The sequence below is a fragment of the Labrus mixtus genome, chromosome 17 (assembly GCF_963584025.1).
Source record: "Labrus mixtus chromosome 17, fLabMix1.1, whole genome shotgun sequence".
NCBI classification, from domain to species: Eukaryota; Metazoa; Chordata; class Actinopteri; order Labriformes; family Labridae; genus Labrus; species Labrus mixtus.
In genome coordinates this window covers 6,824,613-6,852,018 of record NC_083628.1, presented here as the reverse complement: position 1 = coordinate 6,852,018, position 27,406 = coordinate 6,824,613, and the positions used below count along the sequence as shown (strand labels likewise).

Here is a 27,406-nt window from a genome sequence, read left to right as displayed (position 1 = left end):
AAATAGGAAATCGTGTGTTGAAATATCAAAGACTGCAAGTGGACAAGTTAAACCGTCTTGTTTTGTCATCATTAAACCCCAATGTGAACAATTATGGTTTACTTCATTTGACAAAACAACGTTCAGTAACAGAAATCTTTTAGAAGCTGGTTATCTTTCTTGTTTTTTTCCTAAAAAAACCCCCACAAAACCTTCATTCTATCATCGCAAAAAGTTGCCAATTAGTTAATTGTCTATCACATAATGTAGTTCCAGAGTCATACTTTTATTGAAAGTAGGTGCTAGGTGGTGCATACAAACAATATAAAAGCAGCATCTTTTATCACATAAAAATATAAATACATCAGGATACTGTTGCTCTATTGAAACACATTTTAGCTTTTATAGGCGCAACAGACTAGCCTGCATTTACTAACTGTACTAACAGTACAAGAGATACTTTTTTTATGACTTCGACTTAGTGAATGAAATTCCTTGATACCACATGGAGGGATGTTTCACCCAGACTGTAGCAGCTGACACACAATATTCCTGAACACACTCAGCTCTCGTTCATCACAGGTTCATCTCCAAAATCATTTCTCCGATACCTCCAAAGGTCAGCTCTGCACACTTTCATGATAGAAACACACAAACTCACTTTAAGATGACAATATGTCGTTTATTTTCTATATTTTAAAGGTTTATTATTTACAAACAAAATAAACAAAAAAAAAATCAAAAAGATTTTTTGACAAACACTGTTTGTCTGCATATTGTTGTAAGAAAGTTTACATGTATCTTTCTTTCGTCTGTACCAAGTAACCAACTGAAAGTTCGTTTTGTCTAAGCCTTGGATTACATAAATGAGCTGAACAATGACCATGTGAGTGGGGTTAAAGAGGACTGAGCAGCTCCTTGTGGCTTCTGCCCCTCTCTCCACTACGCATATCATCAGTAAACATATGAAACCTGTGATCACGCAAACCAAATGAACATCTGGTTTGTCCTCTCTGGGCATTATCCTCAGTTCTTTTTGCATCTCTTTTCTTTTTTTATTTTTTATTCTCAAACCAACAAAACAAACAAACAAAAAAGAAATATACAAATATATGTGCTGGTTTGTTGAGTCGCTATACTGCTAATATGTAAGCTTGTAAGTTTGTGTTTTACATCACCATTAATGCCCATTCCGGTATGTTATTTGTGATTGGTAAAGTGAAAAAAGCACATAGTTGGGAAGCTCTCCCTCCAAAGGCATGTATCAAGAACAGCACAAACTAACAGTGCTGCTATCCATCTCGACTGTGTACTAGTTCCTATACACTATGGCATATTCACAATTAAGCGCTCTCCGTTGTAAATAGAACACCTCCCACCCTCATTAAGAACCTCATACAGGATCAGGGCAGCACAAACTCTCAGGGATGTTCACCATACCCACAATATATCCATTTTCTCCTTCATCACACTCAGCGTGGGAAGCTACAATACTTGTATAATGCTGCTCTACTGTATACCAGGTTTAATTAAGACATTAGGTCATATTTCAAGTAAAACAGCACATGTGTTAACCTGTTTGCTACTCTGCAACAACAGATAATGTTAGCATTCATGTACTTACTCGCAAATAACAAATGTTAGCTACCAAGGGATTAAACACAAGAAGTGCCAAAGATGAATATGGCGTCAAAATTGAACCTGGTCCGCGTGCTTGAAGGGCTGTAGCCTCTGTACATAGGGTGTAAGCTAACCGTTAGGCTATCAGCGTCCTGGCAACATACTTACGCAATTTAGATGGTGTGATGGAGTTTGTGTGCAATTTATGGTAATTGAATAAGAGATATTAGCCCAATATTGGATGACCTAGGACTTCTATTTTTCTTATCAGTATTGATTGATTTTTCCTGTCAGCTTATTTTGTAGACGTAATAATTCTGGTATTGTGACAACACTACTTCAGTCAAACTTTTACACATAATTGTGTCCTGCTATCCTTTTTTTGGCTGTGAGGCCTTTATTAAAATAAAATATTACTAACCCATGAGATACAGCAAGAAAACAGCTTACATTACCATTCATCAACTTCCTCGCTAATGTGACATTAGGCCTATTCCTAGCTAACATTATGTGAGCTTGAATAAATGTCATTTCTATTTAAATTGTGTACCACCACCAAGCTATTTAAGATAGTGATTGAATGCTGATGTTCATTATTGCCGGACTGTAGCTAGGTTACAAATCATTATTATTATTATTTTTAAATGGTCTTTTCAGTTGCTCATCCACCAAGAAGTGTTGAAATACACATTTCCATTTGCCCTAACTTTAGATGACCTGGAAACTTGTATTATAACCTGGAATACAACAGAATTTATGGCATTATTTCAACATTTGAGCTTCCCACCCTGAGCACGACACCAGAGGAAAACTGCTCCTTTGGGAATATGGTCAATCTCTGCCTTACATACTCATTCAACATCTAAGCTAGGTGCAAGAATCCACACCCTTTTTATTAGTAAATCAGAAAGTGCAATTTAAAACAAAGACAATGACTTAGAATGTTGCTTTGGCCAGTTTCCTTCCACACATCAATATTCAACCCAAACATCAGTCGCTATAGCTACAAAGAAAGGTATAAAGGTGCTCCGAATTTGTACAATGTCTCATTGAGCGTGATATGACTGCAAGTCTAAAGATTGCACTTTTGTTTTTTTAACTGTACACCAACTCATTAAATATTCTATATAGCTTGACTGGCTGTGTTAGAAAAAAAACCTGCCTCTAGGAGTTCACATTGTAAGTAAATATACCAATTGGATAAAGTGAGACATTTGGCCATCATCATTGCTTACTCCTTTCCTGTCTAAAACACTGAGACATAGAACACATAGAGTATAGTAAGAATGAACGCGCAGTTGTGTGCAGAAGTGTCCCCTGTACGCACCAAGCTCACACTCATAACAAAGGATGGAACATGGCTATAGTTTAGGCACAAATACTTAAGAAATGTCCATGTGAAGAGTCAATGCTTCTGTTCACACACAGGTAACGTCTAGGCAGACAGACAATGAACAAAACAGAATCTAACATTACATTTAACGTCAACATTTTTGAGATAGTATCTTTTTAAGTATTTGTGACAGTGCATGCTTTCATGACATTGGTGGGTTGACTGCATTGGTACACTATCGACACAATCTGTAGCAAAGACTTATCTTTTTAAAACTGTAGCTCAAAGGGCTTAGACACTTTGAACTGACAGTATACTTGGTGCCATGACAACTATGACTCTATAGGAACAATTCTGCATTACTGACAGACGTTTTTAATCCGCAGGGAGGCCATAGACATTCTACTGTATGTGCTTGGATTTTTCCTTCAAGCCACAATGGATGGCTTATTCCAGCTGAGTCATCATCATTAGTTATTGTGAGATAGCTTCCTCTTGTGATAGAGTCATAATATTCAGGCTTGACCTTTTCCCCCCCTTTTCCCAACTCGAGTCTAGGTCAGTTTAGAGTACCTAAGCCCACATAATGGATTTACATGAGACAGAAACCTTAATGCAAACCAGCATTTCTTTTTCTGACACCTCAGGGTGTAAATGTCCGTATACCCGACGTCTTTAACCTCTAACATTTGTGTTGGAAAAATGTTGTGCCAGGATCTTTAGCTACAGTGATTGTGATAGGACAGCGTACAGTACAATGTATTCATGAAGCACACCCAAAATTTAAATTGTAGATCTAAAGTAAAAGGTGTAATGGTTGAAAAAAAAAAAAGGTTAATTTCTGTCCTTGAACGATGCATGACAACTACGACAACAATTTGTTTTGATTTTTGGAAATGAGGAGAAAGACACATTTCTGTAGGATGATTTGGAAAAAAAAAAAGGTTTGTATTGTAGGTAAATATTGTATGTTAACTTGATGTGAAATTAAAAACTATACCAGGACAAGGAGAAGTATAGAGAGAGAGAGAGAGATCCTTTTAAAGTCTTCCAATCAGGCATTTCTCAGCATCAAGTACAGCTAGCTATTGCATTAAGGTTTGTCCATCTCTTATGAAACATATGTATTTTGTTGCTTAACCTTTGTCGCGTATAGATGATATCCAGGTTCCTGATAGAAGTAAGACATTGTTATGATAGAATGCACCACACAGTATCTGTAAATACTAGATCTACAAAACTATTTACAGCACACATATAGGTAATCTTTATGTCACAGTCTATTGCATAATGGTGATAATCTTTAGTTTATAAATATTATAAATATACACAGAAATTTAAGCAACATTACATAACATCTCAGCCATCTGAAATCAGAAATAGAAAACAATAGCATCCATCCATATCGGTCTCCACATGACACTCTGTTCAAAAAAACAAACAAAAAGTAAGCAGCATTTCTATTATCTATTCCCTTTGGACCCATAACACTGTCATGGTTTGTATGTGAGCCGCTGTGGGGGCAGAGTGGCTCAGCAGACTGTATTTTCGTTGCCAAGAGCAAAATAACACTTAGTTACAGTATCTGTGTTGAGTTCTGAAATGAGGATTCAGGAGATTCATTTTATGTGCGTGTGCTTTTGGAGATTATTTAATCGTTTTGTGTCGCTTGCATTTATTATTCCACAGTGGTGCCTAAAGCTGCTTAATAGACAAGATAATTTTTCTCTTCCTTATTGGTAAAAAAAAGGAAAAGTCATTGTCAGAATCCACAATGCATTCCAGTTTTTTAAAAAAAAGCAAAAATAAAATAAAAATCCTCATACATTGTATATAATTCTTTATATTTCTCTGAAAGGAAGACTCGTGTTTTATACTACAGCTTTTAAATTGCCATTGCCAAATATTCTAGTTTGATTTTACACACAGTCACATGCACGCACCCAGACACTCTCACATGCACACTCCCATACATACAGCAGCATATATATCCACACATATATAAATAAATGTGTGTATATATATTTATATATAGCGCAAAGAAAAGAGAGATGTATCTGTATAATATACATTCTTAAGTTGAGGGAGACAATGTGTCTAAAATATAATACAAGGGCTTGTATGTACAGGATTTCTATGAGGTTATTTTAGAAGAAGATTGGAGAGAAACAAAAACGCAGAAGTTCCTCATTTTTATCTCTTTTGTTTGTATCTCCATTTTTAAAAATGAATTGAAAGATATATAGGTTTAAAAAATGAACCAGGGAAAAAAATGGGATCATAAATTAGATGCAAAACGCATCTTGTCTTGCTCAGTCTCCGTACTGCTCAGGACAGAATCTCTCCTAGATCCAGGGGATTCCCTGTGCTGGGTTGAGGATGATGTTGATGATACTGCTGCTGCCGCCGCCGCCGCCGCTGCAGCAGCGGCCGAGCGCACCGGGGGCAGTGCTCCCGACGACATCTGGCGGAACAGATTGACCCGCTGGGGGACTGTGGTGCGGATGCCACTCTGCAGACTCATACCTGGGATCGCTACCGCCGTGGGGGGCACAATGGAGACCAGAGAGTCTCCTGAGGCAGGGTGTGCTCGGGGCCCCAGAGATGTGTCATGTGGCAGTGATGGTTGGGAGGCTGATAAGTGTCTGACATCTCTGCTCAAGCTGCCTGACTGGAGAGCCTGTGTGCTCTTGTGGAGGTCACCACGCTGAGGTGATGGGACCTGCTGTTGCTGCTGCTGCTGAGGCGACGCCTGCTGTGGTTGCTGTGTTGCTGACCCCGTGGCTGTAGATGACAACGCAGGTTGCTGGGGAAGCTGCGGCTGTGTGGATAGAGACGGCTGGGCAATGGGCTGCTGGATGAGCGACAGCTGGGAGGCCGTGCGTGAGCTATACTGGAAGCTTCGGTTTGCCAAAGGGGTCTGCACTGGTGGACTACACATTGCCGCAGTGAAGGAGCAGGGCGACATGATGGCTCCCTGCTGCTGGAGCGGGGTCTGTGGGTTGATGGAGGAAGAATTGAGGTTGCCATGGGAAAGACTGGGTGCAGGGTAGACCCCTTGCACTGCAGCAGCAGCAGCGGCAGCGGCCGGCAGCATACGGGCAGCAGAAGCGTTAGCGATAGCTGAAGCGCTGAAGGTCATGGGCACTGAGGACTGCTGGAGCTGGTTAGTGCCGAAGGCGGTTGGGAAGGGCGGCTGGGCTGGTGAGTTAATGATGGAATTTCCTGACATTGGAGTTGAGTTCATCCCGGTGACCGACTGCTTGCGGTCCACCATCATCACCATCTCCCTGTCCTGACGAATAATCTGCTTCAATATCTCGTTCTCCTGCGTGTTGAACACGCCAGCGTTCAGATCCTTCTGGAACTTCTGCAGCAGCAAGGAGTTCTTCTTCCCTGTTGGGGTTCAGTCAGGAGAGGTGAGCACATAAAGAAGTGGCAAACTTTGGTTTCTCTACACCACAGGAAAGTAGCAGGAATCACAACTGTAGAGATGATGATGCAGCTTGTATGTTTTATAGGAAAACATCTGCTTTATTTGCATTTTATGTATCTTCAATAGGAGATCTTCATGTTCCCACTTAATTGTATGAATTCCCTCCATTTCTTTCAACCCGTACAAGCTGCATCTTTTAACATCCACTAAGTCATATTGTCATATTGAATACAGAGTGTGAAGGACATTGAGTGGTAATGACTATGGGAAGTATACAATTTGAGAGGAGTGAAGGACACATAAGGAGACAGATTACTGAAGGTGTGACATGAGAGCGTAGACTGTGAAGGTGCTTATGTGGACAATGAAACACAGAAGAATACTGACACCCACACATCACGCTACTGGACTTTTCTAATCTCTAGTGTAAATTTTAAGACCCATTCTACTGTATTTGAATCACAACAACTCTAGAAACATCACAAGGACTTAAAGAATGACCCTTTTATTATTTTATTTATAATAAAAACAAGCATAAAGATCTATTCTAAACACACCTGTATAGGGTAATGTTTATAATTATTTTATAAACCTGTATGGAAAACTACATTTTACTCATCTTACCACAGAATGCATTAAACCTTATCATGGACAAGTGCACTGAATTCAATTCAGTGCAATTTTCTATGGGAAAAAAGGCAGCTAACGTAAATACTAACAGATGTAATTTTTCTTAAATACAGTAAACAAATTGGTTTTAAAAGTGGTGTATTTTTGCACTGCAAAGGGAATTTGGAGCCCGCAGGTCTGATAATCTTTCTTAGCTTGCCACAAGTCATGGGCTGTGAAAATAAAAGCCTGACAGATGGCCAAACACTTATGTGGCTTTGGGAGTTTGGGAGCAAACTGTGGTAAAACGCTAAGTGGTTCTAAAAGCATGAAAGACGTCTTGATGCTGGTCTTAAGTAGACAGAACTTCCTTGTTTGACTGCAATAATATTAAAGATCTGTTAAACATGTTTAATCTGAACGACTGAGTCCAAATGTATTTAGAGGATGTGTTTCCCGTAATTACTGTTGACCTTGTGTATCGACAGGCTGTGAGGCGTTGCTTGTCAGTAAAGAAGACAGAGTTGACTTTTAGTGTGCTGAAGGCTTTAGCCTCAGTCAATCAATCATTAAGCCCCGTCCTTGAGGGCAGGAGATTTCTGCACAGAGTTTACAGTCGAGCAGCATTTGTTGGACGGATTTCTCTCCTCTCAAGGCTGCCAGTGAGCCGGGCGCCGAGCTGTGAGACAGGACTCTCACAGCTGTAACAGCTGAACATGGATTGATGTTGTGTTTGGTAGCACTTTCTCAGAATCAAGTTCTCCATTCTGACGTGGTTCATTTTGACTTGGACAATAGCTACAGGGTCAGGGAGTTAAAAAACTAAACAAGCACCCATTACACAGACTACTGTAAACTTACAAGGCTGCGTTCATTGCATTTTTAAAGGTGACGGGGTTAAACTCTGTAGATTGGCAAAAGACATGTTTATTATCTTTCCAGAAAGAACCTGTGAGGAGCTGAATGTCGGCTGGGAGTTAGAGACTGGGATACTGTTGGGGAATCCATGGCAACAGGCATCACTTTCAGCATCTCAAAAGGACAATTACCACTGCGTGCCACTGCATTGTGTGCAAACAAACGTCTAATCGGACTGAAAGCAAAACAGTGTGCCTTCTTTCTCACTGTTGCTGTTCACGTTGCTTCTCTACATTTTTCTTTTACAGTTTTTGTTTCGTTTATCAGCGAAGGTTATGTCAAAGTCGACATGTTGTCATACCTCATCATCAAAAATGGCCTCTTGATTAGAGGCCATATGCTCCAAAATATGACGATGGTACCCACTTTGCATCATTTTCGCATGCAAATAACTAAACCTAATTATATAACACATTGTTAAACAGTAAAATAAACACAAATTACTTAAGTACATTATATAACTTCATTCAAAAAGTCAATTTCCAGAATAAGCCAGCATTGATTGTATGTTCCAAACAGTAGTGGGGTAGCTAGATGGTCATAATTGAAAGTGGTCCTGAACAAGCTGCTGTATTTATAAGCTGTAAGTTAAATTGGGCGGCAAAGGTTTAATAAACTTAAAGTTTCTTGATAAAAACACCCAACTTTATCTCCTAGAGAGCTGCAGTGTCTATGCTTAACCATAGCTTTAGCAACACAGAAACAATAGTGTGAGTGTCTTCGAGTCTGTTGTGTTACTAAATAGATTTACTGTATATCTTCTTAAAACTTCAAATAATGCTTATGTCAACTTTATGCATTCCATTTTCAGCCTCACAAAGAAAGCTTATTAGAGGCAGCTAAAGAAAGTGCCAACCAGGCAGAAAACATTTAAGTCGTACTTCTTCTACACAACAGTAAATTTCCCCCTGTGAAATATATATACACACCTACAGTAAAATGTCATCTGAGCTTTAGATTACACCTTTTTTACCTCATAGATACATTGGCCTGCTCTGATGGTTAAATTGTATTTTACTTCAATCTTCTCTGTAAAATACAATTTACAGAGTAGATGTCTGCAGCCAGAAGTCACAAATAAGGAAGGACACAGACACTTTAAGATTAAACTGATTATTTCTGTACAAAAATATTCTGTTTCTGCAAAGTGCATTTTGACTGACCTACACACTTTGGAGGAAATTCTAACTTTAGAAAATCATAAAGATTATAAAGAAATACCACTTTAAAACAAAATGATAAACAACAAGAACAAAAACATCAACAAAATGTAACCACCAATCATAAATAAAATATTTTTTTGATACAAAATTAAACGTATTCATTTAAGAGAAATGGATCGGATATGGGTTAAATTTACAATTTGACATTAAAACATTTAGTTCTGTTAAACAAACTTTTGATGGAGTCCAGTATTCAAAACATTCAGTTGTACCCATATCTGAGCCCTAAAACTTTTTTTTTAAACTGCGTAAAAGCCACATTACGAACTGAACAAACACAAAAAAAACAAGCAAAACACACACGTTATAATGTAAACAAACATCAGAATTAATGAACGCTACATAATACAAACATTTTGGGATGCAATCAAGGCTTAACAGAGAAACTATTCATTGCTATTTGATAAAAAAGTTCAACTTTTATCTTAAAGGTTTCTTTTCTTTTACGAGTCACTGCAGGGAAGTTTTCTTCAGCGCAGTTCTTCAGTGGATAACTTGACTTATTGGGTCAGAGAAAAGACTTCCTTATGGATTAAATTAAAGTTTTCCCTCCACATGCATTCAAACATAATATTACTGTAGCTGCTTCAGACAAACTGTGAGATTGGCTGTTATTTAATATTATCTTCAGTGAAGTTTGAAGTTTCTCCTTGACTATTTAAACAAAGACAGAGTTCCTATTTAAAGTCAGACAATCAGAAACAAAACACTTTTTTCTACTGGTGAAAACATGAATAAAAAATGAAATGGGATTTCGGCATGTAACAGAAACTGTGTGTGGCATTGCATTAGTAAAGTCTTTACTAATCTGCAGACATGGGTTCATTTGTGAACACACTTTGAACAAGTATTCAAAGATTCCATAATAATAATGTCACAAAAAAAGCTGAGCATGTGTTCATAATCCAGTTGATTATTGTGTTACAAAATAAACATGGCATGTGACACTGAATGGGAAATCTTTGTTTCTTTGATTGTCTTAGTTGTTGACATTTTGAATGTGTCAGTCAAAATATCTGCAGGACTGGTGTGGGTGACTTGAGTTATGTGTCACTGATGCAGGAATTAAACAGTTAATGTAACCTTCAGCAAGAGGTCAAACTCTTGGGAGGATGAATCTGAGACCGGATCCATTTAGCAAACCTCTATAGGTCAATTTGTCCCTGTTCGAATATTGGAATTGGAATAAAGTGTTTACCTGATGCCTACTCGTCGGCCAGGACACTCTTGAAAACGAGATGTGCTCGTCTCAAGACGGACTCCTGGTCAAATAATTTTTAGATAGATAAAAGATAATGTCAAATGTGCAACAGGTTATTGGTTTCAAAGCATGGTTACTTGTATTTTTCTTTCCTTTTTTTGAGCAAGACAAGCATGTAACCAAATGCAGTTCATATATAGAAACGATACAACCAGCACGGATCATGACAAAGTATCTTCCCTCGTATGAGACAAAACCCCCTTCATGGTAAGTCTGAAAGGATGGATCGAATCTATGTCACTCTCTGAAGTGTCGGTCAGATTTGGGCTGTTTTATTATTTAGCTATCATGAAAACCTAACTCAGCTGGTAGCTAAGTAAAAGGGCAAATGTAGATTTGGACTGTTGGGGGCATATACGGTATGGCAAAGGTCCATACGCTTCACTTCAGGGCAAAATGAAGATTCATTTTTTGAGTTTATGCCAAAACACACAACCTTGTCTCCTGTTAATTACATTCATATGTAACTACTTCATTATTCGTTTAAATGTGAGAAGAAGTTAGACATTTATATAGAAAAGCATTGATACAAAGTGACATGCAAGTGGAGGTTTGGATCCAGTACATAAGTAGCCAAAGTGAATTGGTCAAAGAAGAAGTTGACGGCTAGATAACGCCAGACAGAGGTGAAAAGAAGTTAAAGGATGAAACGTGCTAACAGGTGAAACTCAAACCAAATTGCAGTGAACAAATACATTGATCCTGCACTTTTCAGGGGCATTTTGGATTTTTCAATTAATCAGACATTTTGATCATCTTGTCTGTCTTAATGTAATAATTATCGCCATTTACTGCATTGTAATATTATCGTAACTGTGGGTCAGTTAATGCGATTCCTACCCCTAATGACCACAGTCTTTCCTTCAACTCTGCCCAGCAGCCTTACATTAACCATTCATGAGCACATATTGTTGGAATAAAAACCTGATAGTGAACATTAGAGGTGGGAAAAACTTGGTTTGTGTAAAAATCGAGATTCTTCTCTTCTGTGATTTTAAATAGATTCATTACTTCCAAAATGTCTTTTTTTATTATTTTGGGCTAATCAGTCACTCCCTGCTCAGCGCTAACGCTAGCTCTTTGACTCAGTAGAATGCCAAATGGAGCAGCAAGAAATCTCACAGATGACTGGAGTCGACCCTGAAGTATGTACTCATTCAAAAATAGACTTTCGTTCGTTTTTGTTTTGAATCGAAAATAGATTCTCAATCGAATCGTGACCCCAAGAGTCAAAATCGAAATTGAATTTAATCGTAAAACACCCAAAGATTCCCAGCCCTAGTGAACATATAGCAGATTATTAACAACTGCTGACATGGGTTTTTTTAAATTTTGGTGGGATATGTGCTTTGTTTTGTCAGATATTTAAATATAGTCCGATCAACCTGCAGTCATTAGGGTTCCCTTCGAAAAAACCTAGTTACATATGAATGCAATACTGAGGAGAAAAGGTTGTCTCAACAGTGACACACATCTGTTAAAAGTTTCTGATTTAGCTCTTAATGGTTTGGCTCTGAATTTGTTGTTTGGTACTTGTTGCTAACACTGAAATAGTGCAATTGTTGTAAAATATAATATATATAGATATATATATATATAAAATGTATACGTGCCTGTGTGGGGCAAAATAATACACAAATACAAAGCCATGACAAAGAAAAACAATAACAACAACAGTTAGAGAAAGTAGATACAGACGGCAAGCTAAACCACTGATGTGAGAAAACCTTGGCACACTGTCTTTATGCAAAGTCGACTTTAATTTTGTTTTCAGGCCATAAAGTTTTCTGGCAGATAAATTAGGGAAACAAATCCCCAAACATTATCATCTGTAGCGTTTTATTAGCAGGTTTTAAGGCTTGATGACTAGGAGGCAGCTTTAGTGGTAAAGCCAGAAGCTATGCACTGAGACAGTTTGACTGTTTTATGCCATAAAAGGCAACAATAACCATAACTCATATGTAAAGTGGTTATTTAACTAATCCACTTCTTAAAGCAATCAATTACTATTGTGACATTCATTTATGTGTTGAGCATCCACCTGCAATTAAAAAAATATTTAGCAGATGTTATGAATATTCATGCTGATATATTATAGCACAATGCCTGCTGATTAATTCACTTGAACATTTTACAAAAATGTTTTGATGTATCTTAACAGGTCTTGTATAATATTCACATAGTGGCCCTTTCCACTGATATCACCCTTAGGGTGGGAAACTCAACCGCTGTTATAATGTTGAACTGTGGTGTTTCAGGTTGTTATTCTAATAAATCAGTATGATTTCACTGCCTCCTAATTATTAGAAACATTAGACCAAAAATAATAAATCTGGAGGGACATTGGGCCATTTTTTTTTTAAAGAAAAACGTATATTTGAATGCCCATTGGCTGCTGTAAGACAACAGCTCATAAAGACATTGATGACTTTCTGGTTACTTTACTTTACGTACTAGAGATGGCAATAGAGGCGTTAACTGTAGCAGCGTTGTAAATTTGGTCAATGCCTCGTGTTTACAGCCTTTACAGTGACTGAGAATAACATTAGAATAACTTAGAATAACATTTCACTGAGTGATCTGTCCATAAGTTTAATTCTGCAGTGATTAATCATAGCATTTCTCTGGCATATCATACAGCAACACACTGTTGAAGATTTTCTTTTTGATCGCTTATTGTCTATTTAGCCACCTTATTCTGAGCGATCTATCCATAAGTTTAACAACTATGAGAGTTTTTCAATGGTTGTCACAAACTTGGTAACTTTTAACCAAAATATGTATGGCACACCAACAATAGAGTTACCACGTATCATTACTTTCTGCTACAAGACCTCATTGAAGGCAGACATCAGGTGTGCAACAAGGGAAAGAATATTGAACTATAACACACTTCTTAGCCAGTAATAAACAGGGATGAGACAGACTGTGATACAGGATCTTAGAATATGTTCATTAACGTAGTATCTGATGATAAACACATGGTAATAATAAAAAATCATTATACATTTACACACTAAAATGTCTAAGGAATGTAGGTGTAACATAGTGTGCCTAAATGTCTCTCTATATGACATGTTCTCAATTATTCAAACATAAAAGGTTATTAAGGGAGAACATTAATTCAAAACAAAGAACTAATGCAGCAAAACATAGGCTAAGACAAAGACTTACAATCTACGCCTGTCACTCAAAACTGATCCTTTTAGACAACACTTTCACATCAACTTAGTATCCTCTTCATGTTTTATTTATGAATTTGTCAGTTCCAATTAGTGTACTTGAGCAGACTATTACAGAAGGGTTGGGAGAATATGCAACATACGGGTCAATTTAACCAATTATTGCCCTGTTTGTGTTACATACATGTGCCCCTTTTTTTAAATGGTAACAACCCTATGTGTAAGAACTGAGATGTCCTGTTTGATCTCAGCTATAACCTGTCATGGCCAACATTCAGAAATGTTGCTCTTTCAGACATTGGATATAAGAAAGCATTGTTGATGGGGAGGGTTTACAGCTTAATGGGAGCTGCTTTTTGGCAAACTGGGCCAGACCTGATGTATGAGGGACTGTTGTTGCCTGAAACAACTCCCTGATGTGACCTGGCCCTTCTCTTTGTTTTCTTTTGACAGGGCCTGGTTGATTTGGAGATCTCTGATACGGGGCGGGGTGCTGCTCATACCCAGGAGTGCAGATGAGTGGAAAGAGGGCCGGACACACATGCATGTGAGGTTAGCTTCCATCCACTCGCTGACATCCAGCAGGGGGGTCAACACCAAACCAACAAGGGGGCGAACTGACTCCCTCCCGGACAGCGACATGCACTGCCTTCCAGTTAATCCAACCACAAAACACTACTTTGGTTCTTTAGAAGGATTAAAGCTGGTTACAACAGATTTTCTTTTTTTTTTTTTTGTTATTTAGGACAAAGAGACGGAAGTAAAAAAAAACAAAAAACAAAATAGCATACAGGTCATGCAGCACAAGATGGCAGACACAATGCTTTTATGATGAAAGAAGGCAAACAAATACTGATAAAGACAAGACAACAAGGCACGATGACAAGCAAGAGATTCAACCAAGAAGGACAGGACAAGAATTAGATGTAGGCAGGTCTTACCAATGCGGTCCAATCGATCAATAGCGACTGTTTCGAAAGCACGTCGCATCATGGGGTACTCTTCTAGCACCTCATTGAAATGGTCGACAGAGAGGGAGAAGAGTCTGCAGTAGGTGTCTGCACGCACGCTCGCTGTCCGTCTGCCCTTGGTGAGCAGACAGATCTCTGTATGGCAGGAAAAAGAGAGGGACAAAGGAAAAATCATTTTGACAGGTGAAAAAAAAAAACGTAACAGAAGAGGAGAGTGCACAGGGACGATCAGGAAATTATCCTGGTAATCACAATACAGATTACCATATAGATGAACCCTGAGATCAAAAGGTACAGGAGCAGAAGCTAATGGGAATGTAAATAAAATGAGCAGCCCATCAGAGCTGCTGTGATTTGAATTACACTAAGATAATTCATTATCCAGCTGAGGCCTAATGGACCCCTAATATCATACAGTAGTCAGCTTTAGAAGAAAAGCCTGTCAGGCATTGCTGCATCAATGCATCAGTTCTCTAATGTAATGTACAACCAACCATGGGAATGGTTACATTGCATTCCTGTATTCTGCACAGTCACTGTGATATACTGTGAAGAGATGTGAGCAAAACATAGAAGACGTGGCACAGTGGTCGTCTAATAACTCTACAACAAATGATCATGAACGTACAACCTCATCTCAGGTTGTTAGTGTCACGTCGGGTGTCATCTTCCCTCTCAAATTCCAATGTTGTAATAACTCAACAGGGTGTTAAAATATCTGAAAGGACCCCACTCTAAAACCCAACATGCAAAGCCAAATTCTGCTCACTTACTCAAGAGGAAGTTCAATACGTCAGAAGTTTGTCTTTGAGTAGAGCTCATTGCTTATACTCCTTCAAGTACGAACATTATCTGATCGGCATTTAAATGATTACAAAAATAATTTATGATAAGAGGAAAAGTAGATAATATATACGACGGTTACTAGATGTAGAGAAATTCACAGATACATTTCCTGATATGGTGAACTTTCAGCTGGAAAGATCACCAGAATTTAAAACTTAGATGTGATAGTCAAAATCAAATGTTATTAATACCTTTTTAAATACCATGGCAACATAATAAGTAATTTCTCATTTTTAACTTTTGCAATTGCAAGCACACTCCTGAACACTGTCTAAATTGTATGAGTTGATTTGTGAAATTTTGGTACGGGACGTTGCTGATGTATTCCTACAGTGCTCACTGAAATATCTGAGATTGTATCGTTGTATCGAGGACTTTATCGGCCTGATAATATCTGCCATCTGATATATCAGTCAGGCTGAACCAAACCAATTGCCCTTAGAGGAATTAATAAAGTAGTTTGAACTGAATTGGATTGGGTTAAATGTAGCACCTCATCGTAACAACGCCTGATTCCGGCTTCATGAATCAGTTACACAAGACAGAAAGTACACAATCCACTGTACCTATACACTCATTCATATCACATCCTGCCTCTTCCCTTCTCTTTATTTATCCCATCTTGGGCCCTTTGTTTCTTTCCATTCTTGTTCCACATCTCCCAAACTCCATACCCATTGTGTACTTCCACCCAATCTACTGTACATCTACAACTTCCACCTTTATTGAATTGTTTGAAAATGAAAATGTTAACTTGTCGTGGTGCGATCTTTCTCGGTCATGCCACGAGCTGTCATGAAAATGGTGCACAGAGTGTGCAAGGTGTGAGAGCAACACCCTCAAGCTGTGGGTGTGAACAAGGTGTCAGTGCTGTAATAATGGAAATGCTCCCTTTTCCTCTCCATAAGGGGTATCCTTTTTTATCAGGTACACAAGAAGAGAAAGAAAAGCTGTTAACCGCAAATTCTAAAAGTGGGAGAAAAAAGGGTCAAATAAGAAACCTGATGGTGAGTCCACAAACTTGCCTGGAATAATGCTGCGCACAGGTACCTAACAACTAGTTCAAATGAAGTTCTTCATGATGAAGCACCACATGCTTTCATTATATTTCATACCGTAGACAAATCTCTAATACAGATGGAAAAAGTACAATCCATTAATGTAACAAAGTATCTTTCACCAAGTACCATGTACAGTAAGAAATCATATATGAGCATTTCTATAAAGTTCCAAATGTAAAATCAACTTTTCAAATGAATAATAGTTTTTAAAATATGTATTTTTTTCTTCCTTGTGAAGTATTTTTTTTTAGAAGACTTGAATACCTGAACATTAAGTAATAAGGTAGAGACAGCAGCTATTAGCTTAGCATAAAGATTTGTAACAGGAAAAAAAAAAACACCTAGCCTGGCCATTGCTAAAGGTATAAATGTCTTTACACTTTGGTACACAGTATGTGAGTAAGTAAACATTAGACGTACTTTAAGGTAATTAAATGGCTTCTTTGGATTGTATCAGCCTCGATGTTATCTCCGGCTTTGTATCTTTATGCTAAGCTAAACTGCCTTGTTGAAGCTCCGTATTTGACGGAAGTCCATTTTTGCTTAGTGTAGCATAGAGACGAGAAACAGCTGGAAAAGAGCTCTCCTCTGTCTAAGGGTAACATCTGACTACCTGCAGATTTTAAAAGGTAGCTAATTAAAATATGTTACATCTGTTTTTTAAATCATTTTTTACATAAATTTAAGACTATTTGCCATTGCCCTGCCTTCTCCGTATTGTAATAACTTTATTACAATAACAGAATAACCTTCAAAAGGTTTCATGCAAAGCTGAAAGAGATCATACAAAAGTCCCTGAGGAGCACTTGCTGTCTAGCTGACTAAAGTCATTTCCTGGATACACAAATAAGGCCTCCTGAGGTAAGGTTTCAGGGGAGCAGTTTGTTCAGACTCCTGTCAGTCGAGCACTTTAGTCACCCTTGTTCAGACTAGACAAACAATAGGAAACATTAGTTTAGGTCGGCATTTACTGTATTCTCGAATACGATGAAACAAAAGCTTGTTAAGCTAAGTTAGTTGTAGCTAGTTGCAGATCTGCTCCAACTCACAATCATTACAATTTATTAGAATAACACAGGAACTTATTTACAAATCCAATGAAGCAGATGCAATATGATTCCTTTAGAGGTATGTTTGTTTTCAGCTACTCAGTGATAGGCCAATTCTAAGTCTCTTTTTTTGCTTTGTTTTTGGTCTCTACCAACTTCAGAAGTGTCTGGTTCTAATGGTTACCTTGCAGTACAGTCCTGCATATGTTCCCTTAAAAACAATTACTGGATTCACAAATGCTGTTAGCAGATGTTTGTCTACATTGATTAGAGCTGCGTACCAGTCTTTAAGCCAAGCTTAGCTAACCATCTTCTTTTCAGTTGTAAATTTAGCCTTCAAAGTGGCAACAGACCTCTAAACAATTGTCAACAAGTCGGAAAATAAACATATTTATCCAAAATGTTAGATATTTAAAAATCTGTTTGCTGAATGTGAAAAAAAAAAAAAACTTTTTTAAAGAACGTGTTTTTATAAGATTTGCCAAGGCAACCCTGACCTACCAGTGGGTTTAACTGATATAACAAAAAGAATAAAAAGTCTTGCCAGCTTCCCACTCGTGAATGCAACCCAGACATTACCAATATCAGGAATCAAATCACAGGCGTCTTTGCTGATTACAGAGAATCTGAATATTACCAGAAGCAGATTAATGGCTCAAGCAACAGTCGGATATAAAACTTTTTTTTTTCTCTGGTTTTGCTTTCCTCTGTTGGAAAAGCACTTTCAAACTGTGCTAATTCACTCTGACAGGCTACACTGAACTCCAGTGGTGAGTGATTGTTTGGGAACATGAAAGGCTCACGCTGACAATGAGCTGACAGAGAGATGACAAAGAGCAGGAGAGTCTGTATTTTGGGGCTCTGCGTTTTGAACATTACATGCAGTACGGACAGTATGTCGGGCTAAACGTCTATATACAAGGTGATGGTTAAAAAAAAATCAGACTCTTATAATCAAGATGGGACTCTCTCTTTTCACTTCCTATATTGCTCCACTGATTTTTGCAGCCGAAATGCTTCAGGCACAATTTAAGCGCCGACTTTACCCTCTGCTGTGACCGGCAGGTGTCAAATGCAGACTTGCAGCACATCATTTTAAACCTCTTTGCTCTGTCATCTAAAATAAACATGTGCACATCTGTACTCCTAAGAGTGGGTGTAAGTGTGTGTGTGTGTGTGTGTGTGTGTGTGTGTGTGTGTCAGGCAAGGCTCTGTTAACACACCCCATAATACCGTTTGACACGTGTCAGTTGCCTCGCCACAGAGCGTCACCGCTGACCCTGGGAGCATTGCTGATAATTTGCCATCACTTCATGTGTCACATACTCTCATGGCAACCAACCCCGCCTTTGTTGCCCTTCTCCCCTCACGGCTGCGACTGAGGAGAGGAAGTCCCACATGACTCAGACTTTCAAGCCCAATAGGGATTTTCATCCACTGGCTGTCATTGTCCTAACATTACACTCTATTAGTCTCTTATTCTCAAAGTGACTTCACTGCAGAGCGATATGTAATCCCATCTACAGTGGCCCAGGAGTGATTACTATGATATCTTTTTAGCATGCAGGCGTAGTGTTGACCGTGGATGGAGGTGCTTTTTGACCCACTGTCCTCATAGATGTCCTACTCATTACTATGCTAATAGTTTTGTGTGGCCTGGCTCGGGTTTTGTTACCTGCTCTCCCTCCTTGTTTCTGTCTCTCTGATTTCTTATTCTGGCCACGTATTGGCCTGGTTGTAAGGCGAGTGTGAATCATCGGAGAAAAGGGGAGAAGAGTGAGGTGCATGGCACAAACAGCTGCTCCCAACCCAGGGCTCATGGCTAATGCCAACAAACGGGGGGGGGAAATACCAGGTGGGCCGAAGACAACAGCAGGTGGCCGGTCACCAACAGAACACGGTAAAATGAGAAGTCCACCCTTATTATTTGGACAGATAGAACACATCTTTTAATTAAAAGATTAAATGTTTGATTAAATTAGAACATCTAATGCGTAATGTGTTTGTTGGTTTCTCTTTTGTTGATCAGATTTGAGATGCTCCTTCAGCTTCTTGCCTTACTAATTGGACTTTTAGACTCCTATTGTATTCTGCTGAATCAAAATGGACAGAGCTATAATTTGGAATCTCTGCGCATGAAGAGATCCCACACCAGACAGCAAACTTCAAAAGGAATAAATAATGTTTTAGTTACAACATAAGCCTCAAAATGTTTTCTTCAAAGCTAAAAAAAAAAAAAAAACATCTAGAAATGCCGTAAAAGTGAAATCTGTCTAACTGCCTGAACACATTTCCTAGATTTATGAATTTCTCCCTCCAGGGGTCAGCTTTCAGGGGAGCACTTTGTTTACACTGCTGTTGGTTCAGGTACAGGACTTTGGACACTGTTGTTTAGAACAGATAAAACAAGTTGTGTAAGCATTTCTCACCCTGTTCTGACAGTTATATCGCAAGAAAATAAACCACATATTAATCATTTTATTACAGGATTTCACGTCAAAGTCCTAATCAAGTCCTCAAAGCTGTTATAAATTTTGGAACTTGGAAGCAGCACTAAAACAACCTAACATTGACATATTTTCCTTTTTAGTTGATTTGCCAATATTTGTACTTATTTAATATCCATTTAAGCAGACACATCATTTACTGATTATTTTTTATCCATCTGAATAACACAAGACCAACCTTCATTCTGTAAACTCACTTTTTTGGTCTCCCAAAACTACTGAATAAAAAATCTGGCTATTTAAATGCCCCAACAGAGACTTGAGTTGTCACAATACCAGGATTATAAAACTGAGATATGACACTACTAAATCAAACGATATCCATACCTAGTCAACTACCATGACAACAAAAACAGAGGAGTTCTAGGCACACGCAATACTGAGTCATTTCTTGTTTTTAATCCCCTAAAATTGCAAGCCAACTCCATCACATTCACTGAAAACAATTAGTCTTGTTAAATAACAATAACAGCTATGTGACTTAAAACAAAAAAAGAGAGTAGTTGGCTGCAATACTGCGAATTAAAGTATGCTATAAATTGTTAATCAAACCAGGGGAAATGTACAAAATGTTATGTTTTACTCCTCTTTAATGCTAAGTCTTTTTCTGTGAACACTCAGACACTGAGTCCAAAACTCAGAAGTGTCAGCTACCATTAATTTAACTGTCCTCTAACTGGAAACAAAAGCATTCAAACTCCCTGATAAACGCAACCACATCCACTGCCATTATGATGCATTTGTCAGAGCCTTATTTGCCCAAGGTTTTATCCTGACATTTCTGCTTTAGTTTCCTCAACACGGTCGACTTGTTCTGCGCCACAATGGCTCTGTGGCATAACGTCTCTCGAGCTGCAGTCCCACGGGATTAATTGTTGGCACATATCTCACTATATGACATGTCCACTCCATGCAGAATTTCAAATGCCCTCTTCTTCCGGCAATCCCATTTTTTAAACCCTTAACTTTGACAGCAGTTCTGTGTTTTGAACAAGAAGAAGAAAATCAAACACTTTCTTTTTCATTCCCTGCCTTACTCAGCTCGCCTGTGAGACGAGCACTGCATGCAGCAGAGACACCAAAGCGAAGGTATTCTTAGACTCAGCCTGCTTCCATAGTGGGGATGAACTCGTGAGATAAAATATGCAAGAACCTCTAGAATAGGAAACTTTGCTTTGCTTTCACATTGACAAAATCTGCAGACAGACTATGTCATGTCTGGGTAAACAACTTTCACTGAAATTACATTTGACTTTTAAATCATTAATGCTGTCTGTAATGTTTTGGAGAGGTAATGGGACTTGTGCTGAGAGAAAAAAAACAGAGAGGGGGGGAAGGCAGAAAATGAAAGAGCAGAGAACAGAGTGAGGAAACAGCTTCTGATTTTTGCAGGGAAAGAATGACATGCTGCTCTTTGTCAACGTAAAGTATAGGCAGCAGCAGGAACGTATGGGGGGGGGGGGGGGAAGAGAAGAGTTCATGCATGTGTATCAGAGTGTGAGGGTGGGGGAGGAACCTCTGTGTGTCCTAAGGGATGCCTGATCCACGCCTTGGCCTATTCCAACAGCCAGATGAGAGGTTATATAACTGCGGAAACTGACTAACGTCCAACACTGGTTAATGAGAATCTTCATCCACAATAAGTTAACTTCAAAGAGCATCAAACACACGACCTGGGGCTAAAATCACGTCTCGATACATAATCATGTGAGCATACTGCAGGGAAGCATGTGTGTCTGTTAGGGTGGTGTAAATGCATGACGGCACCAACATGTATAATTCACATTTGCAAATACATGCTAACATTGAACACAAGGAAATTAAATCCCCTCTAAAAACACATTTACAAACTGACTATGATGTAAATCTTCCTTTAGTTTCCTTAACTTTCAGTCTTTTAAATTTAGCCATCATTCATTTTCCTTCATTGCAGCTTTAAGGAAAGCCCTTAGTAAACAACGTTTTTGAAAAATGGCTTTATACAAGAGGTTTTGCCATTATCTTCTATATACAAAGCAAATACAACCTTAGAGATAAATCTGTTTCTCCGATCTTCACGCTTTTGTTCATACCTCCAAAGTAGGATCCATCCGTCAGTTTCATCTCCTTGTTGAACTTTGTGATGACACTTGCAACACCGTGTTGAATGAAGTACATCTTCTTCCCGACCGTGCCTTCTCTGATAATGTAGTCGTTTGGTTGAAAGACCTCGAACTTCAACTTGCTCAGCATCCCCGTCACGAAGTTGGGGTCTGCGTTGGCGAACAGAGGCATGGTGGCCACGAGCTTACGGCAATTAAAGTTGACAATTTCCTGCAGAAGAAAAAGGGAAGATTTGGTCAAAAAGATGGCACAAATAATTCAGCAATATGCATTTCAGACTAGAAAAAAATTGTTTTTTTTCTGTAGTCAGACATAAAACACCACAAATCCTTAATGTCTGCTGCTTTTATCTCTGGGTATAAATGAATTGGATGCATATTGCTTCTTTATCCCTAATACTTCTAAAGCACTTCCCATCGCCCCTGAGAAGAAACTTTTTGGCACGGGTGCCACATCCTGATGAGTTTGCCCTGTGGTGCCGGCTGCAGGCCATGTCTCGGCTCTCATCCTGTCCCCTCAGACCCAGCAGGAGATTAGGAGCGTGTTGTCTGTTTACCCATACATCTCTGTTGCTGTGCAGATGGAGCGCCGGGGCATTTGGCATCTCGCTGTGGTGTGTTGTTGACCCCCCTGTGACGGATAACTCTCCTCCAGTGACAACAGGACATTAACAGAAAGATAACCAATCTCGGGGACGCTTCCTAGCTAGAAATGTTAGCACACTGGTCTCAGATGCCGGTGTCAGCTAATGCCACGGGGCTTTGACCTCAATCATGCACCAGAACTAATGAATTAGAGAGTAAGCAGTTTTCATGCCCAGCCAGGAGGCCTCGTGGGGAAACAATCTTTGGCTATGCCTATTTAAAGATTTGTCATATGGCAGGGAATAAAGACGAAAAAGAGGAAAGAAAGGGGGGCAGCCAAACAGCTTGGCAGTTATGTCACATGCTCGCCCATTGGTTTCTAGCTATACATTTTCGAGAATGCTATGTATTTCTTCTAGGTAAAATGTGCTAACACAATGTCCATTTTCATTTTATATTGCCACAACTTTATCTCCTCATTACACCTGTTGACCATGAATGTCAACTTTCAACAACGTAATGACACAAAATCTGAGGTTATTGTCATCAGTCACCCATCAAAAGGAAATCAAATCATTGATCACCTTGGAGAGCTAACACATCATGTTAAGCCTTAGCTAAAAACCTTGGTGTGATCTTTGTTTAGGTTCTTTGGTTTAAGCATTAGGTGAAGAAGGTTTTACAGTCCTGTTTTGAATAGCTCAGAAGTCAGCCAAAGATCTGGAGAAACTCACCCACGCTTTTATTTCCCTCTTGCCTCGACTACTGCAACTCGCTTGAAACCAGTCAAAAGTTAATCCACCGACTTCAGACAGTTCAAAATGCTGCAGCTTGCTTTAAACCAGAACCAACAAATGTGCCCACATCATCCCCCTCTCAGCATTCCTACACTGGCCGCCTGCTGATTTTAGGATTGATTTTAAAATGATCTTATTACATTTGAGGCCCAACATGGGCTGGCTCCTCCCTACGAGCATTTCAGACCCTATGAGCCAGGGTGCATTCTGGGATCGTCTGGTAGTGCTTCACTTGCTGTTTCAAGGTCCAGGCTGAAAACCAAAGCCAGGGCTTTTGCTGTCAGAGTCCCCAGACTGTCAGAGGAGATCCGACTTGCAGTCAGTTTCTTGTTTTATTTCTCTACTCAAATCAAATCCCTGAAAATCAGAATTTCTCTCATAATTAATTATTTTTCTCTGTCAGGAGCCGTAGAATTCAGGAGCTGTAAAAATCTCCTTTATGGTGAAAAATGAAATCCATTACAATAAGTCTTTGTTGATAAAAGTGCCCTTTAAAGCAACTCCAAGCATAGTTTGAAAGTGTTTTATCCACAATGGCAGTACTAAATCAAAACAGTTAAAGTTGATGGATTACCTGCCACAGCAAGTTTGAATTCACTGTATATTGACTTCCATGGCCAAAACAAACCAACAGAGGCTTATTTGAAAGAATTTGTAGACCCAGTGACAAACTAAAATAAAGAAAAATCACCTGAAAGGTAAAACTACATCTCATGTCTCAGCAGATCCAATTTGAAATGAATTCTACCATTGTCCATGGCTGCACAGAACGATGATTAACTGAGGACTTTGCTGTAAGCTTCATTACCTTTAACCTTCCCAACCCCTACACCAAACCCCTGAGCTGTTCCATCCACTGAAGCACAGTTGTTATACTCATAATTGCCTGAGCCAACAGCCGCCTGAATCAGGCACACCTGGTTCACAGACTCATAGACGACTTGCCAAAAATCATCTGAAGTGTACTTGGACTGATTTCACAGCCCTTCTTCAGCCCAAAACCAGGCTGAGTGCTGCTGAGAGGAGCTGATTCTGATCCCACATTGACCGTTAAGTCAGTACCCCAAAAATGGTGCAGAAAAACACTTTCAACACTCAGCGGCAATAAGCCTCTGATACTGTCCCAGTCTGTCAAACAGGAATTGGCTGGCTTGAAGAGAATTATTGATTCTTGGAGCTAAATGGTGAGGGACTAGCACACAGCCTGCGGGGATGCAAAAAAAAAAAAAGCAAAAGCCCTCTGCTTTTTGTAGCTCTCCAAACAAAACTTATGGACTCTTTACAAGAGGTCAAAGAGGCTGAACCTCACATAACAGAGAGGGTGCCATTAGCTGTGCCAGGCTGACAAATCATGAGGTATCTAATTAAGTCAGCTTTAATTTATTCCTGGTTGTAAAGTGTGACAGTTGCTTTTAGTCTAAAATGATTCAAATGGCAAACGCAAGGTCATCCAGAGAGGTGGCATTGGCATATTCATGAGGGTTGGCATTTGTCTTTGTCTCTCTAAAAATGATGCTCTAAGAACAAGAAAGAAGGATGCAGGTTTGTAGGTGAAAAATAGAAAACGATTGAAGTTAAAATCGGCTAATGACAACGTCTGGAGGTCAGGCAGTGTCTTCTTGGCTGTAGTCAAACATTTTCTAACACCTTTACATATCTGATGCTGCATAAAACACATTTTCAACCCACATTCCCCCCCCCCCCCCCCCCCCCCCCCCCCTTCAGGTTGCACTGGCACAATTGAAATGCACCAATTGCCGACTTCTGTGCTGTATTTTGCACAACACGTCGGTAGTCTTTCCCATATGTCTCAAACTGTCATATAAACTTGTTTTTGCACTCTTTATTTGTTACATTTATAGTTTAATCTTTCTCACTTTTTATTTTTCTACTCTTGTTTTTCTATTTTAAATGTATTTTATGTAAATAATGTGTTCAAAACCTTGACTGGACAGGTACCTAAAGCTTTACTCTACTCGTTGTACTATTTAGAATCGTGTATGTGACCAATAAATGTGAATTTGTATTTTAACTGTAATGTTGGTACATTGTTCAGTAAACTTCCTTCTAAAAAGTTCAAGCTTTCTTGTATTTCCTCCATAACTGTATTACTTTATTCTTGGGTTATTACCAAATTGGATGATAACACAAGCTGCCAACAGAAAGATGATGGATATATTACTGGATCAATACTCGAGGACATAATTCTATGATGTATGACTAGAAAAAAACACTCCAATGCATCTCATCTGGTAACTATCACAGTATAGCAGTTCCCCAATCAATAAGACTATAAAACCAGCCAAAAGATGCTCTGTTGGCAGTACAAACTGTGTTCAGATTTTTCATATCTTCCTGTGCAAAAACCCTGAGCCAACAATGAGACACAGCAGTGTAGCTGGTAAACATGCAGGAAAAGTATCAGATCCACAGGGACCTCATTTAGAACAGAACGGGGAACTGCATTTTTGAATTTGTAGCATTATTTAAGCATTAAGGTCATTTCAAGTCTCTGGGATTTGATAGAAACAACACTTAACAGGGGTATAGTACGTGGAAAAGGAGTCACAATAGGTTCTGAATCAGCCGTCTCTTGGAGGAACAGACTGCTGAAGTTACACATACCTGACATTTCTTGAGAACAGTTATTCAGTAAAGCAGCAACCTAAGCTAGTTTCCGTGTCCTGTTTTTTTTGCTCTGTCGAGACTCACTTTGTTTTTACCAGTCAGTCCCGCGGGCATACAGCCCTCTGTATGTGACACTGTCTCTATGCAGATTTATTTTTTAACTTCGCTTGCTCTGCACCGGCAACTAAGCCTGCAGGATTTTTTCAGTGTAGGAAGCCGTACCTTTAAATCCCTGCACCTCCCTGAGAGTGTCTGGGATCTTGCAGCGACTCCCCCCCTCGCCTCACTGTTCCACTCTGCAAGGTGACTTAATGGGGCTACATGAGGGATGGTCACGAATCCCAAACTCATTCTGAATTTTACTCCTCCTGTCTCCCATGTACCTATGCATAATTACCCGTGTAATCTGCTGATAGAGGAGGTCAGCCAAGAACTCAAAATTGTTACTGACTCCACAAAAAACATACAAATTACCTCTTAGTCCTCTTTTAGTAAATGATGTACAGTAAGTCCTATTAAAAAGAAAATGGATCACATAACCACAATTAATCTTAAAGTTATTTTATGTGTTTATTGAGTTTTAAACAACCTTGTTCCTCAGCACATCTGCTGTTATTTAATGTTCCAGCCAGATCACTAAGGTCCTGTCCTGCATTGGCTTTTTTTAAAACGTTGATAATGTTTCTGATAAATTTCCCGGGGCATGCCCTTTTTACTTTTAATTCCCGTAAACTGAGGAAACCACTACATCTACATCAAAAAGGCAAACTCTGTCTGTATTTAAGGAGGAATAAAATAACTTGTTGTTTTTTTAAAGATGTTTTTCAGGCCATGTTAAGTCTAAGCTGAAGAGAGACAGGAAACGTTGGGAGAAGAGAGTGGGGTATGACATGCAGCAAAGGGCTGTGGTAGGATTTGAACCCACAGCCGCTGCGATGAGGACTATAGACTCTGAACATGGGGTGCAGGACATAACCACTTTGCTATCCGGTGCCCCAGATATAACATTTTAACCCTAAGTTTTAATGTATAATTTATTTTTTACTGTAGTTTCCTTTTTCCGTTGTGTTGATTTTAATAACTAGTCTATTTTTCGACTGATCCTTTTCTAACACATGAGTTTTTACCTTTATTATTTATGGTCTTGCTCAACTATATTTTGTTGTGGTTTTAGTTCTCATTTGCTGACTGTTCAATGTGAAGCACTTTGGGTTTCCCAGTTGAGTTGAGTGGTTTTTGTAAAGCATCAGAATTCTAAATAATGTAAAGACAAAAGACATCGTTTCAGTTCCAGTTGTT

At 39.0% G+C, this 27,406-nt stretch overlaps 1 protein-coding gene across 1 annotated transcript in view; it reads right to left on the bottom strand.

The window, feature by feature from the left end:
* Positions 1 to 640: 640 nt before the first annotated feature.
* The window catches only part of LOC132992186 (potassium/sodium hyperpolarization-activated cyclic nucleotide-gated channel 1), an 81,620-nt gene continuing 54,854 nt past the window's right edge, over positions 641 to 27,406 (bottom strand). Inside the window, exons 6-8 of the mRNA XM_061061364.1 lie at positions 22,068 to 22,308; positions 14,503 to 14,667; positions 641 to 6,328 (exon numbers count right to left, since the gene is read on the bottom strand). Coding sequence (XP_060917347.1) covers positions 5,211 to 6,328; positions 14,503 to 14,667; positions 22,068 to 22,308 — 1,524 coding nt within the window. The 3' untranslated portion in view covers positions 641 to 5,210. The remainder of the gene's footprint in view (positions 6,329 to 14,502; positions 14,668 to 22,067; positions 22,309 to 27,406) is intronic.